Here is a 12,958-nt window from a genome sequence, read left to right on the forward strand (position 1 = left end):
GGCAAATTCCATGCTAGCAATAATTAGGAAAGGTATTGAAAATAAAACAGCCGATATCATAATGCCGTTGTATAAATCTATGGTGCGGCCGCATTTGGAATACTGTGTACAGTTCTGGTCGCCTCATCTCTAAAAGGATATTATAGAGTTGGAAAAGGTTCAGAAGAGGGCAACCAGAATGATCAAGGGGATGGAGTGACTCCCTTACGAGGAAAGGTTGCAGCATTTCGGGCTTTTTAGTTTAGAGAAAAGGCGGGTCAGAGGAGACATGATAGAAGTGTATAAAATTATGCATGGCATTGAGAAAGTGGATAGAGAAAAGTTCTTCTCCCTCTCTCATAATACTAGAACTCGTGGACATTCAAAGAAGCTGAATGTTGGAAGATTCAGGACAGACAAAAGGAAGTACTTCTTTACTCAGCGCATAGTTAAACTATGGAATTTGCTCCCACAAGATGCAGTAATGGCCACCAGCTTGGATGGCTTTAAAAGAAGATTAGACAAATTCATGGAGGACAGGGCTATCAATGGCTACTACCCATGATGGCTGTGCTCTGCCACCCTAGTCAGAGGCAGCATGCTTCTGAAAACCAGTTGCCGGAAGCCTCAGGAGGGGAGAGTGTTCTTGCACTCGGGTCCTGCTTGCGGGCTTCCCCCAGGCACCTGGTTGGCCACTGTGAGAACAGGATGCTGGACTAGATGGGCCACTGGCCTGATCCAGCAGGTTCTTCTTATGTTCTTATGTTCTTATGACTGTATGGGTAGCTGGGCTTCTTTCTTCTGTTCTCAAACAGCAGCCCATCCTAGCACCCATCAAACACCCAAAGCAGCTTGCAATGTAGCATGAAAAAAGTAGAACTGCCATCCAAGTAGAATTGCTTAGAAAAATAAGGGGGTGGAGGAGAAAGCCCAGATTTAAGCTTGCAGTCCCTTCTCTGCATATAAAAGAGCTTGCTGGATTACAGACATTACCCACCATATATGAAAAAAGTAATGGACTGCCTTCAAGTCGATCCCGACTTATGGGGACCCTAAGAATAGGGTTTTTATGGTAAGCAGTATTCAGAGGTAGTTTACCATTGACTTCCCCTGAGGCTGAGAGGCAGTGACTGGCCCAAGGTCACCCAGTGAGCTTCATGGCTGTGTGGGGATTCGAACCCTGGTCTCCCACATTGTAGTCCTACACTCTAACCACTACACCACATTGGCTCTCTCCCACCATATATATGCACTCACAGTTTACCTGGATCATCTTGGTGTGAAGGCCCTGGCCCATCTCTGTCCCACCATGTGTGAGCAATACTGAACCATCAGTGTACACATGTACCAGTGCACCAGCCTACAAGAGAAATGAGACAGAGGGGTTGTCACAAACTATTTGTGCATCCACACTAGGGCTCACTTTACAGCCATAGTCAGGGGGCGTAGGCATCCAGTGTCCCGGGGGGGCCTTAGACCCCTTACTTTTTTGGGAGTGTTAAGCACCAACTCTTGCTACCCAGATGTAGTAGTTAAGGATGCTTGCCAACCTGATTCAGACAGGGAACTGTGAAACTGATCCCAAACTTGGTGGGAATAATGGCCATGCCTCTCTTCTTCCAGCGATTCTTCCTGGGAAAACAGAAGAGTGTCAGACACTCATCCCTTGATAACCTGTATTCACCCTAAACCAGGAGACAGCTTTCGCTGCATGCCCTCTTTTCCTACACAATTCTGCATCAGAACAAGACTAACATTTAATAGGAATGGGCAGAGGGAGGGAACTATAGCAAACATATCAATGTTGCATTTTTCATTTATCCCCAGCTTTTCATTTAAAACGCAGTGGGATAGCATTTTCCCAAATGATCAAACCTTCTATAGCGGTGATTTGTTATTTGGCTCTGAGCAAAAGCCTGAGAAGAAAGTAACAAATGTAGTGCTAGACTTACTTAAAATCTGAAATTAGCTAAATCACACAAAGCACTATTAAATTCATCCATTACTGTTTGTCTAGTTTTTGCTAGGTATTGGAATCTTCATTCCACTCAGAACAAGAATGGTTAACAACTCTACATGAAATGTTTCTATTCATCAAATTAACAGCTGGTTATAAATCCCAAAATGCATTTGTCACAATGAACGCAACATGGAGCCCTGTGGTGCTATACATAAGAAATCATTAACCTTTCTCTCAAGATAATTTTGAATAGCTCTATCCTGTGTATGCCACAGATTCTTCTTTTTTTATTGCTCTTTATGGATTATTCCTATTGTGGCCTATTTCTTACTTTTAATCTTAGGATGTATTTTCTCAAATGTGCTTTTGCACAAGTTCTTTTGCATTTGGTTTTGTATTTTTTCTAATTTCATATTTATCTTAAATTTGAAAGAAACATATTTCTTTAAAAACAGAGACGTTTGTTTAAAATGCTATATAGTAAATGAATAAGCTGTACTTGGCCACTGATTTTATTAGCCAGACTAGCAATGATGGAAGGACAGACAAAAGAAAGTACTTCTTCACACAGTGCATAGTTAAACTATGCAATTCCATCCTACAAGAGGCAGTGATGGCCACCAACTTGGATGGCTTTAAAAGAAGATTAGGCAAATCCATGGAGGATAAAGCTATCAATGGCTACTGGCCATGATGGCTGTGCTCTGCCACCCTAGTCAGAGGCAGTATGCTTCTGAAAACCAGTTGCCAGTAGCCGCAGGAGGCAAGACTGCTCTTGCACTCAGGTCCTGCTTGTGGGCTTCCCATGAGCATCTGGTTGGCCACTGTGAGAAAAGGATGCTGGATTAGATGGGCCACTAGTCTGATTCAGCAGGCTCTTATTATTATTATTATTTATGTTCTTAAGCAAGCTAATTAAGGGTGCTTTAGAATAATCCAAATAAAAGCAACCCACACATCAATCAAACCACAGTTTCAATGAAAATTCTTTCACACCACCAAATCTGGTTCTCCATTCACTTCAATGAACAGCAGTGAAAGCTTAAGGACCATACTCTAAGTAACTGGATATCAAGTTGTATTGTGGGGTCGACAAGTCCATGGTCCCAGGAGGTCTTAGACTCCTTTTTTGGGAGTAGGGTTGTAGTAGGGCCCCTATGTCTCCAGTGTCCTTTCCTGCTGTTTGCAGACAATCAGAGTGAAAGGAGGCAAATGAGGTGCTAAGAAGACTCTTCTCAGATACCCCTTTCATGCTAGCTGGTCCCTAGGGACATCAGTTGTTGCAGAAGAAATTCCTTGCAGGAAGGACTGAGGAGACGATGATGGAGAGCAAACAAGCAAGGGAAAGTGAAAAGGAGGTAGGGGAGTGGAGGACTTGGACTGAAGGGGTGCTCTCTGCATTGATCATTGCAATGCATCACTAAGAGAAAGTACTCGAAAGTAAGAGACTGAATATTTTATTGTATAATCTTAGACGGAGGTGTGGCTGTGCAGAGACATGGTTGTGAGGGGACATGGCATGACTAACATGAAAGGACCGTGCACTTCTGAATTGCCACCATGCTTCTAGGGATCAATACAACCTGCATTGCAGTTTTCAGTCAAAAATAACCCAAACAGAGTAAGTGGAAACACAACTCCTTATCACAAGACTTTGACTCCAAATTTTAAAAAAAGATACTATCTAGTCCTTTATAGGATATTTGAGTGCGCCTGATATTACTCTAAAAAGGAAGATACCTACTGGTTAAATTCAACAATGAGTTTCCTTCTGGAGTGATAGTCTGAATTTATAAGGCACTCTTCCCAGCATCTTTGCAAGGTGAATCCTTCTAGCTTTTGATTGAAATGAGTCAGATCTCCTTCATTATACAGATTGAGTTTGCGAACCTTTCCAAAACAAGAGACACATGAACAGCTTTCATTAACATTTCAAAGTCTTTTGCAAGAATGACTTTAATAGCATATTTAATACTGGGGACCCTGATCCTGAACATGGCTTCTCAAACATGAAGATCAATTCCACCCAAATTCTGTAGACCTTTTCAGGGTCAAGGGCTGCATTCCCCTGGGGAAAGTGGTCAGGAGCCACATAGTGGTGGTGGCCAGCAGGACCAAAGCAAAAAGTGGGCTGGACACCCCTTGTCTGTCTGTCTGTCTGTCTCCTTCCTTCCTTCCTTCCTTCCTTCATTCTCTTGCAAACACACACACAGCCATCCATACAAACACACATGCATCTATTTGTGCAAACAGAAGTATACAGACATTCACCCTCTCTCTAATTCATTGATCCATCTTCCATTCTCTCTCTCTGTCTCTGCTTGGGAGGGGAGCTGCACTAAATGAGGGACTGGCCATACGCAGCTCCCAGGCTGCAGGTTGCCTACTTCTGCTGTAGAGCATTGGAGTGTAAAAAGGAATGGCCCACATCACTCTTGATATGTAATAGGATTTCAGCATCCAGCCCATAAAGAACTCCAGTGATCAGTGTTGTAGCTGACATTATGTTACTCAATGTAAAACTGCAACAAGAATGTACAGGATAAACAGGTGCTCAACTGGTCAAATGATCTCATTATTTTAATATTATGTGGCTGAAAGATGCATGCTTTATGAAAATGTCATGCTCTATTTCTGAGAGTCCATACCTCTTCTGCTGGTAGTCCACATTTCATGGCAATGTCACTCATCCAGCACTCGGCAACCATCATTCCCTGGGGACCCCCAAACCCTCGGAATGCTGTGTTGGAGGACAAGTTAGTTTTACAGACTTTGCCTGTGCCTCTGATATTTGGGATGTTGTAGGAGTTGTCCATGTGAAACAAAGCTCTGTCCATAACCTGGTGATCAACAAGAAAAGACAGATACAAAATCCACTGATTTATTATATCCGTTTTTCTTTTTCTGAGTCTGCTATCACAGGCTCCACCAACAAGTAAAAACTGATACATGTTTTTCATTCACACACCAAGTGCAGGAAATGTATCCTCATACTCATGAGATATTGAGACTGAATTTTACAAAGATATTGACATCATTTTCTTAAAAAGCCTAACTAAAATGACAAATTAAATGGTAGTGGAGATTATGCATCAAATGTCAAAACATTCCCAATTAGAGAAGACTTGGAGACAATGATCCTTGTTTAATGAAAAATTTCAGAATTGGGCAATTTTGAGTGAAGGTGTGTGTGTGTGAGCACGCGCGTGTGTACATATGCAAGAGAGAGAGTGCAGAATATTTCTTTAACTTACTCCAAAAGAAAGATCAACAGAATTCCCTCCATTGCTGTAATAAGACACTTCTAGACTAGTAATCCTTCCATTCTTCCTAAATCCAACCTGGAGGGAGCAAAGGAGATTTAACAATTTTCACCTTTTCCAAATTACAAATATTGTAGTAACAAAGGAATATAAGAAGCTGCGTTTATTCATGTTAGACCATTGGTTCATCTAGCTCAGTACTGTCTACACTGATGGCTTTCCAGAAGTTCAGACCAGGATCTCCCAGCCCTCCTTGGAGATGCTAGGGATTGAACCTGGATCCTTCTGCATGCAAAGCAGGTGCTCTGTCACCAAGTTATGGCCCAATACCTGATGCTCCATAAACTGAGTTCCCCAAGTCAGGAAGACAGGCCTGCTAAAAAGCTATCATCAGCTATTTATGACTTATCTACATGGTGATTTACTGTGTGTTTGGTGCTACTCACATCTCCTTTCAATTTGCATGGGTCACGTGACATTACCGGCAAACAGAAGCTATCACGCAGTTTCCCCCCTGTATACCCATTCCCTCCTCTTCCCTCTGTTCATTTTCTTTCCTGTAGACTGACAAGCAACTTCTGGTTGCTCTCCTCCATTCTGCTGGCCTTTTTTATGATGCTGCAAACTGTGCCTTTATTTTATTTTCCCCCTAACTTGTACAGAAAACACATAACACTGCTCAAACAAAGATTTGTATTTCAGCTATATCCTACCAGGAAAAACACAGATATTTGCGCTTCCAGGTTTTTTTTAAAGGAACCTACTGCAGCTGGTAGAACAGATTGAGCATGCTTGGTCATTTAGCAACCAGAGGGAGTGGAAATGTATAATTAAAGGGTGGGGCCACAAGGAAAAAGTGAGACTAATCCTTCCCAGAGAAATGCCTGCTTGTGTGAATGGGAAAAAGCAACTGGCAGCTAACATTGAGCAGGAACTGCGGACAATGCAAATGAAAAGCGAAGGAAAAAGAAATGTATTTCCTCCAAAGAAATTCTCCCATATAGATGAGCCCTTTGTCTTTTCTTTTAGCCCTTTCAGCAGCACTCCACTGAGGCTTGTTACCCCTGGTTGTAATAAGAGATTTATATGGATTGCATACAGATGGTCCATCTAACTCTGAATGCTCTACACAGACAGCAGCTCTTTAGTTACTCAGGACTACCTGCAGTCTGATACCAGTGACTGAACCTGTAGAGCATATATTCTACCACTGAATTACAGTCTTTGCCTCTGAACTTTGGGGGCTGCATGCTTGAAAACACCCCCAAAAGCTCCCTGTAGGGGGAAAACATATATGTTAGGGACCTGACTAGGCTTTCTCCATGAAGTTCAACCTTTTCACATGGAGAAAGATTGTTCAGACAATTTGCCATGTGCATTCTGGGGTAGCACAGTCCTATGAGAAGACTATAACATGTCAGAAATTACACATTTGAATCAGCCAAAAGCCCATGTAAATGGCTAGACTTCATTTTTATTATTATTTTATTTATCAAATTTATATTCCATCCTTCCTCCTAGAAGGATCCCAGGGCAGCAAACAAAACCACTAAAAGCATTCTAAAACATCTTAAAAACAAAAGACTTTAAAAACATATTAAAACAAAACATCTTTAAAAACATATTAAAACAAAACATCTTTAAAAACATTTAAAAAAGTAATTCCAACACAGATGCAGACTGGAATAAGATCTCTACTTAAAAGGCTTATTGAAAGAGGAAGGTCTTCAAGCAGGTGCTGGAAAGATAACAGAGATGGTGTCTGTCTAATATTTAAGGGGAGGGAATTCCACAGGGTAGGTGCCGCGGCACTAAAGGTCCGTTTCCTATGTTGTGTAGAACAGACGTCCTGATAAGATGGTATCTGCAGGAGGCCCTCACTTGCAGAGTGCAGTGATCGACTGGGTATATAAGGGGTAAGACGATCTTTCAGGTATCCTGGTCCCAAGCTGCACAGAGCTTTATAACCAGAACCCTGATCATGTCTTACTTGAAGAAAACTGAGCCATTGAGTAGGCACACAGCAACTCAGGCCCTTCTAGGTCTCCAAAGAATTTTATTCACAATAAAGTGCAATAAAAGACAGATAACTAAAGAGCAAAACTGTAACAACTACACATTGCAACTTTCCAAAGTTTTCATAGTAGCGCATACCATTCCTGTTACAATAGAGGGTAGGTATACTTCTTCATGAACTGCAACCCTGTGCATACATACCTGGGATTAATTCCCACTGAGCATTGTTGTATATACTTCTGAGTAAACATGTATAACAAGGGTGGCTAACCCATGCCCAACAGGCCTCATATGCTCCCCCAAGAGATTTTTCATGGCCTCCAAGGCCCCCCTAAATTTGTTATTTTAAATTAATGCTTAAAAAGTAGACTGTTCCTATGGGTTCTCTACCTGGATGCCCAACATTTTTTTTATGCCCTCCCCAGGCCCACCTTTCCCCCATTTTTTATTTTAAAAAACATTTTATAAAAAATTACAGTATACCCCTGTGGTTCTTCTGCTGTGATTCTGTGATGCCAGATGATTTGTCATTCACCCCCTGCCAAGACCAACACACACACCCCAAAATTGGCCACATTCACTTTTACAGTTTGGCCACACCCACTTTGACATGCAGTCTCCAGAGGGTTGACCATAGGTCAACATGGCCCTCAGCCCAGAAAAGATTGGTTACCCTTGATGTATAGGAATGAATAATGCTTATAAAGTTCCTCTTACATTTGTTAGTGTGACCTTCACAAGATAGTGTACTGCTCAAAAATTAATTTCAGTTTACCTTATACTGTCCCAAAAAAGGATGTCTTCCACCAGAAATCAGCATATCTTCATCTCGATCTAGCATGCATCTCACTGGGCGACCAGTCCTACAAAAATCAGGCTGAGAATTAGCCTGTCATATAATCAACACAATTTTTTTCATTCATACATACATTTAATTTATGAAAAAATGGAAATGGACTGCCTTCAAGTTGATTCTGACTTATGGCAACCCTATGAATAGAGTTTTCATGGTAAGCAGTATTCAGAGAGGGTTTACCATTGCTTTCCTCTGAGGCTGAGAGGCAGTGACTAGCCCAAGGTCACCCAGTGAGCTTCATGGCTGTGTGAGGATTTGAACCCTGGTCTCCCAGGTCATAGTCCAACACCTTAACCACTACATCACACTGGCTCTCATACAATTTATAGGCCACCCTATAACTGAATTTCTCCGAGTGGCTTACAGGGATTTAAGCATTCCGATGGAAGGCCCATCTCATGAATGAGGTTACATGCATGACAGAAAACGAGGGAGAGTGTCTCCTCCATGATGGTGAAAACCAGCTAAGTTATTTACTCCTATGTGGTATAATGAGCAGGGGAACCAACCTACAGCACTAACCTAAATGTTCTACATCTGAAACAAATCTATTCTGTTGATCCTCTTAAACAAAGAGAGAGCTGTTGAACTTCAGGTTGCCCTGCGGTGGCCAAACAGAAGCTCCATTCACTGGAACTTACTTAACAGCAGCCACTGCTACAGCTGTAGATAAAATGACGTTTCTTGTCTCTTTCCCTCCAAATCCTCCTCCCATTCTCTTCACTCGAACCACAATTCGATTTGATGGGACTCCTAAGGCATTGGCAACAAATTCCTGAGACAACAAATAAAGAAATGTATCAGCCTACAGGCAGCAGATAGAGCCACTTAGAACAAGACATAAGAGCAATCCTCCTCATTAATAGGCTTCTGTATATAGTTTCATGTAGGCTGATTAACAAGCGAATTTACAATAAAGTTTTAAAACATCTTTACCTGGCTTTCTGTCTCTCATGTGCTTAACAATATAGCATGAAGAAGCTAGAAGCCCTGTGACTTGGTGGCTGAAGACAGGAGATGGCTCATCCATCGCACTAAATGATCATACCGAATTTCAATTGTATTTTAATTGCTTTTCTTGTTCTTCAATTGTATTTTATTGCATTACTTTTGGAATTCCATGGAACAGAATAAATTATATACAAATAAAAGAAGCAATAAAAATGCCACTAAAACCATACAGCGTCTAGCACAGCACATTACAGTTGCCGCAACAGGAACAAAAATCATTAAGTGGTTCACCAAGACCCTCAGCAATTTTCAAGTTGTTCATGGAGGGGGGGGAGTTTGGGAATGACTGGTTTAAGCTTTCCAATGGGGAAAAAAATCTACCACAAGGGATTGGCTCACCTGTGTCTTTGCTGGATTCTGGGTAGATACAAAGAGCTCCATTTCACCATCTTCTCCTTTTGGCACAGCAATAGTGCAATGAGCCTCCAGATAAAAATGCTCCTGCCCACCAATGTACATCTCACCTGTGGGGGGGGGGGGATAAAGTAGGACAGGAACTGTCTCATGTGGTAACTAGTGAAGTCCAAAGGATTATTTTTGAGGATGGCAGGAGAGTTTGTTTGACGCTAGGTCAGATTGAAACCTAGAGGATTCAGAAGATGCAGTCCCAGCAGGACATCAGGCTTCCAACCACCAAATGGCAGGAGCAATGGCAGGAGTGAGAGGGAGGGATGGAGGAGAAATTCAATTCAGTTTGCATCTCAAGCTGAATATATCAAATCTGCACTTTCCAAAACAATATGAGAACCAAAACACAGCCCTCGTTCAAAATTCACACTTATCTGAATTTTGCGATTCAGTAATCCAACCAAGCAAAGTTTACAAAAATGCATATATTAGGGGGAAGTGCATACAAAATGAATGTACTGGGGAAAATAACATACAAAAATGCAATATGAAGGATACGCTGCTTGCAAAAATGTGTACATTAGTCAAAACTGCATTCAAAAAGGTATTCAGTAGAAGAAATTCTCACTAAAATGCTGAAGAATTTCCATGAGGATTAAAAAAAAAAGAAATCACAAATTGCTGCAGAAATGAAGAGAACCAAATTTAAGATTAGAAAAATAAGAAACTGGGAGAACCAATTTAACCAATCATTCCATCCCTATTGAGAGGCAAAAGGGAAGGGCCTTCCCTCCCTCTGCATCTTTCTCTCCTCCTCCCACTAGTAATGCTGGCTGGGCGCTGGGTGAACTCTGGGAGGGTTGTATATTCAAAGATTCTTTCCCTTGTAAGAGCCCTTGAATGAACTGCATCTCCCAGAGTACACTGCATTCCATAAGGATCTTAGTCTAGACAGCTAACAGCCACCTCTGGGAGCCTCCAGATCATCAGTATTTTGCCCATACTGGAAAATTTACATTTGCACCATTAAAGTGGATTAAACCGTTCCGTCGCCCTAGTACAATAAATCCATTTTAAAAAAAGAAACAGAATTTTTGTAATTAAGAAAGTGACAGGGAAATGCATTGAGAGGTGTGGAATGAATAAATCATAGCATAGTAGAATTAGAAGACCTTATAAGACCATTAAATCCAATGATTAATGGGAAGATGTATAATCTCCCTGCAAACCAATTAGAATGACTGTTCAATAAAGACTAGATACAATCTAACTCCCATGTGCAAACAAAGGATAAATGTTCAATAAATAGGCCACCTGGAGGAGGCCTCAGACAAGTTGTTAGCCTCCAGCCACTCTGTTTGGGTGAGGAAATGTTTCCAAGTTTCATCTGATTCTGTGAGCTTGGCACAACCCAGTGCCCAAACTGAAATGAATTACAGATGGTTCTCCTATCTCAAACTATTTTTCAAAACAGATTCTTAAGCCTGCTGACACCAATATTTTTTTCATGTGATAACTGCACAACACAAGGCTTTTCTTAGATGCACATAATCTTATAGGAAAGAACTCACCTTTCACAATATGATCAGCCTCTTCAAATCCTTTCTGGACATTCCCTTTCTCAATCTTCCTTACAAGGTTAAAAAAGGACTGTTTTTCAATGGCTTCCTGTGCACATTATAGGAGGATAATAGATATTTGGACATGAACAAACAACTTTGCTTAGCTCTATATTGATGTCTTAGAGTCCCTACCTTTGCATTCTGCTTGATAAAGTGTTGTGCAACATAGCCAAGGCTGGGTCAATTATAAAACATAATCTTAACTTTTTTATCTAGGATGATCACCTGTGACAGAGAACAGAGATCTTATACCTTTGACCATTGTGTAGTAGAAAAAACATTTTGGAAAAGTGAAAGTTGTCATAGCATAAGTGTTGCAGGAGTGAAAAAAGCTGTACATAACACAATTTCCTATTCTTCACAATTATTAGGTTTTCAGGACCCCTCTCTATACTCAATTTGATCACCCAAATTGCACCTTCTATTCACCAGGATTAACACAGCATAGGTTATATCCAATCCTGCCATTGTACAAGTATGGCAGACCTCGGCTTGAACAATGGGACTTCCCCTTACTCCACTCTCTCCTGCAGCCTCCAATGCACCCTCAAAATCTGCTGCAGAGGTTTGGGGAGTGTTCAGAGCAGGTTTGGGGGATGCATGGAGGGTTGCAGGGGGGAAGAGAGAAAGGGGACATCTAGTTGTGCAAGCAGAAATCAACCCATGCCGCATTGTACACATGTCTACAACCAAGTTTTTATTTAAAATCACAAGCAGTTGTGCTGCTGAAGCTAAGCAAGTCTGGGCCCAGCCAATGCTTGTATGAGAGACAATCTGTCACCATCTGCTTGGGGTTATAGTAGATTAGACCAGACCTAACAGCAACAGATTTTATGCATGTAGGTCCGTTTTCCAATGTCATGTCCAACATCTGGACACCAAAAGGGCCCAAGGGCAGAAATAGGCTGCTCCTTACAGATAGCGCATAAACTGTAGACGTATAGAGGTAACAAATTAATATATAACATGAATACTGTGTAGGTGTGTGTGTTTGTGTGAATTCATTTCAATAGTGTGTGTGTGTCTATTTTCTCCCATTCATGTCAGAATCCTAGTAGTAAACCTGAATTGCTGCCTCCAAAGGAATTTTAAAAGGCTCTATGCTTAGCATTCAGAAGGGGATAGTGGTGGTGTCACCTTACCTGAATGGTGACAATAGGTGTAAGGTCTTCGTATGTGATCTTGACTGCTCTAGCAGCTCTTCGGGAATGTTCTTGCGTGTCTGCCAATACCCCACCAATGATGTGGCCAATGCACGTGACCTACCAGTCAGAAGACGTCAGTTTAATCACCAACTTCTGAAAACCTCAGGTTGGCGTTTCTTGATATCTGTGCCATTTCATTTTGAATATATTCAAACCAACGGAGCTCAGGACTGCGAGCAGTGCCCGCCCAGCTACCACTTCACCGCCCAGAAGCTCCACGCTGTCCTTTACAGGTCCATGCCAGGTGTGAGGCAGCAGCGAACCACCTGGGGAGTCGGACATCCTCCCCGCAGCCTGGGCAGGTGGACCAGCTCACTAACAACAAAGACCATGTGGAGGTGGGAAGAGACAACTTGGCCGATGACATTATAAGTTTCTGAGAAAAGAAGGAATGTCTCTTCTAAAACCATGTCTGCTTTGGTAACTGTGTGCATCATGTTTTTGTTGCAATTTTTTTTTACTTTGTTCTGGTTGCATTGTAATTTTATTGTATATTTTTTACTGATTATTTCTTATGTAATTTCTTTCTTTTCTTTTTTTGTAATATGTTTTAATATGTTGTTCACCACTTTCGGGGCCTTTTGGCCAAAAAGTGGTATATAAATAAACTATAAACTAAAATAAAGTATATTGCGATGTTTACAATGTTAGCAACTAACTTAGGTCCATTAATTCCAATGGGTCTACTCTGAGTACAC

The 12,958-nt window shown here is 41.4% G+C and overlaps 1 protein-coding gene across 1 annotated transcript in view; it reads right to left on the reverse strand.

Annotated features, from left to right (window-relative positions):
- The window catches only part of XDH (xanthine dehydrogenase), an 82,688-nt gene that overhangs the window by 18,127 nt on the left and 51,603 nt on the right, over nt 1-12,958 (reverse strand). Inside the window, exons 20-29 of the mRNA XM_061625000.1 lie at nt 12,198-12,317; nt 11,005-11,101; nt 9,425-9,549; nt 8,716-8,849; nt 7,994-8,081; nt 5,194-5,280; nt 4,588-4,779; nt 3,684-3,829; nt 1,530-1,611; nt 1,244-1,339 (exon numbers count right to left, since the gene is read on the reverse strand). Coding sequence (XP_061480984.1) covers nt 1,244-1,339; nt 1,530-1,611; nt 3,684-3,829; nt 4,588-4,779; nt 5,194-5,280; nt 7,994-8,081; nt 8,716-8,849; nt 9,425-9,549; nt 11,005-11,101; nt 12,198-12,317 — 1,167 coding nt within the window. The remainder of the gene's footprint in view (nt 1-1,243; nt 1,340-1,529; nt 1,612-3,683; nt 3,830-4,587; nt 4,780-5,193; nt 5,281-7,993; nt 8,082-8,715; nt 8,850-9,424; nt 9,550-11,004; nt 11,102-12,197; nt 12,318-12,958) is intronic.

Source organism: Rhineura floridana, chromosome 4 (genome assembly GCF_030035675.1).
Source record: "Rhineura floridana isolate rRhiFlo1 chromosome 4, rRhiFlo1.hap2, whole genome shotgun sequence".
NCBI classification, from domain to species: Eukaryota; Metazoa; Chordata; class Lepidosauria; order Squamata; family Rhineuridae; genus Rhineura; species Rhineura floridana.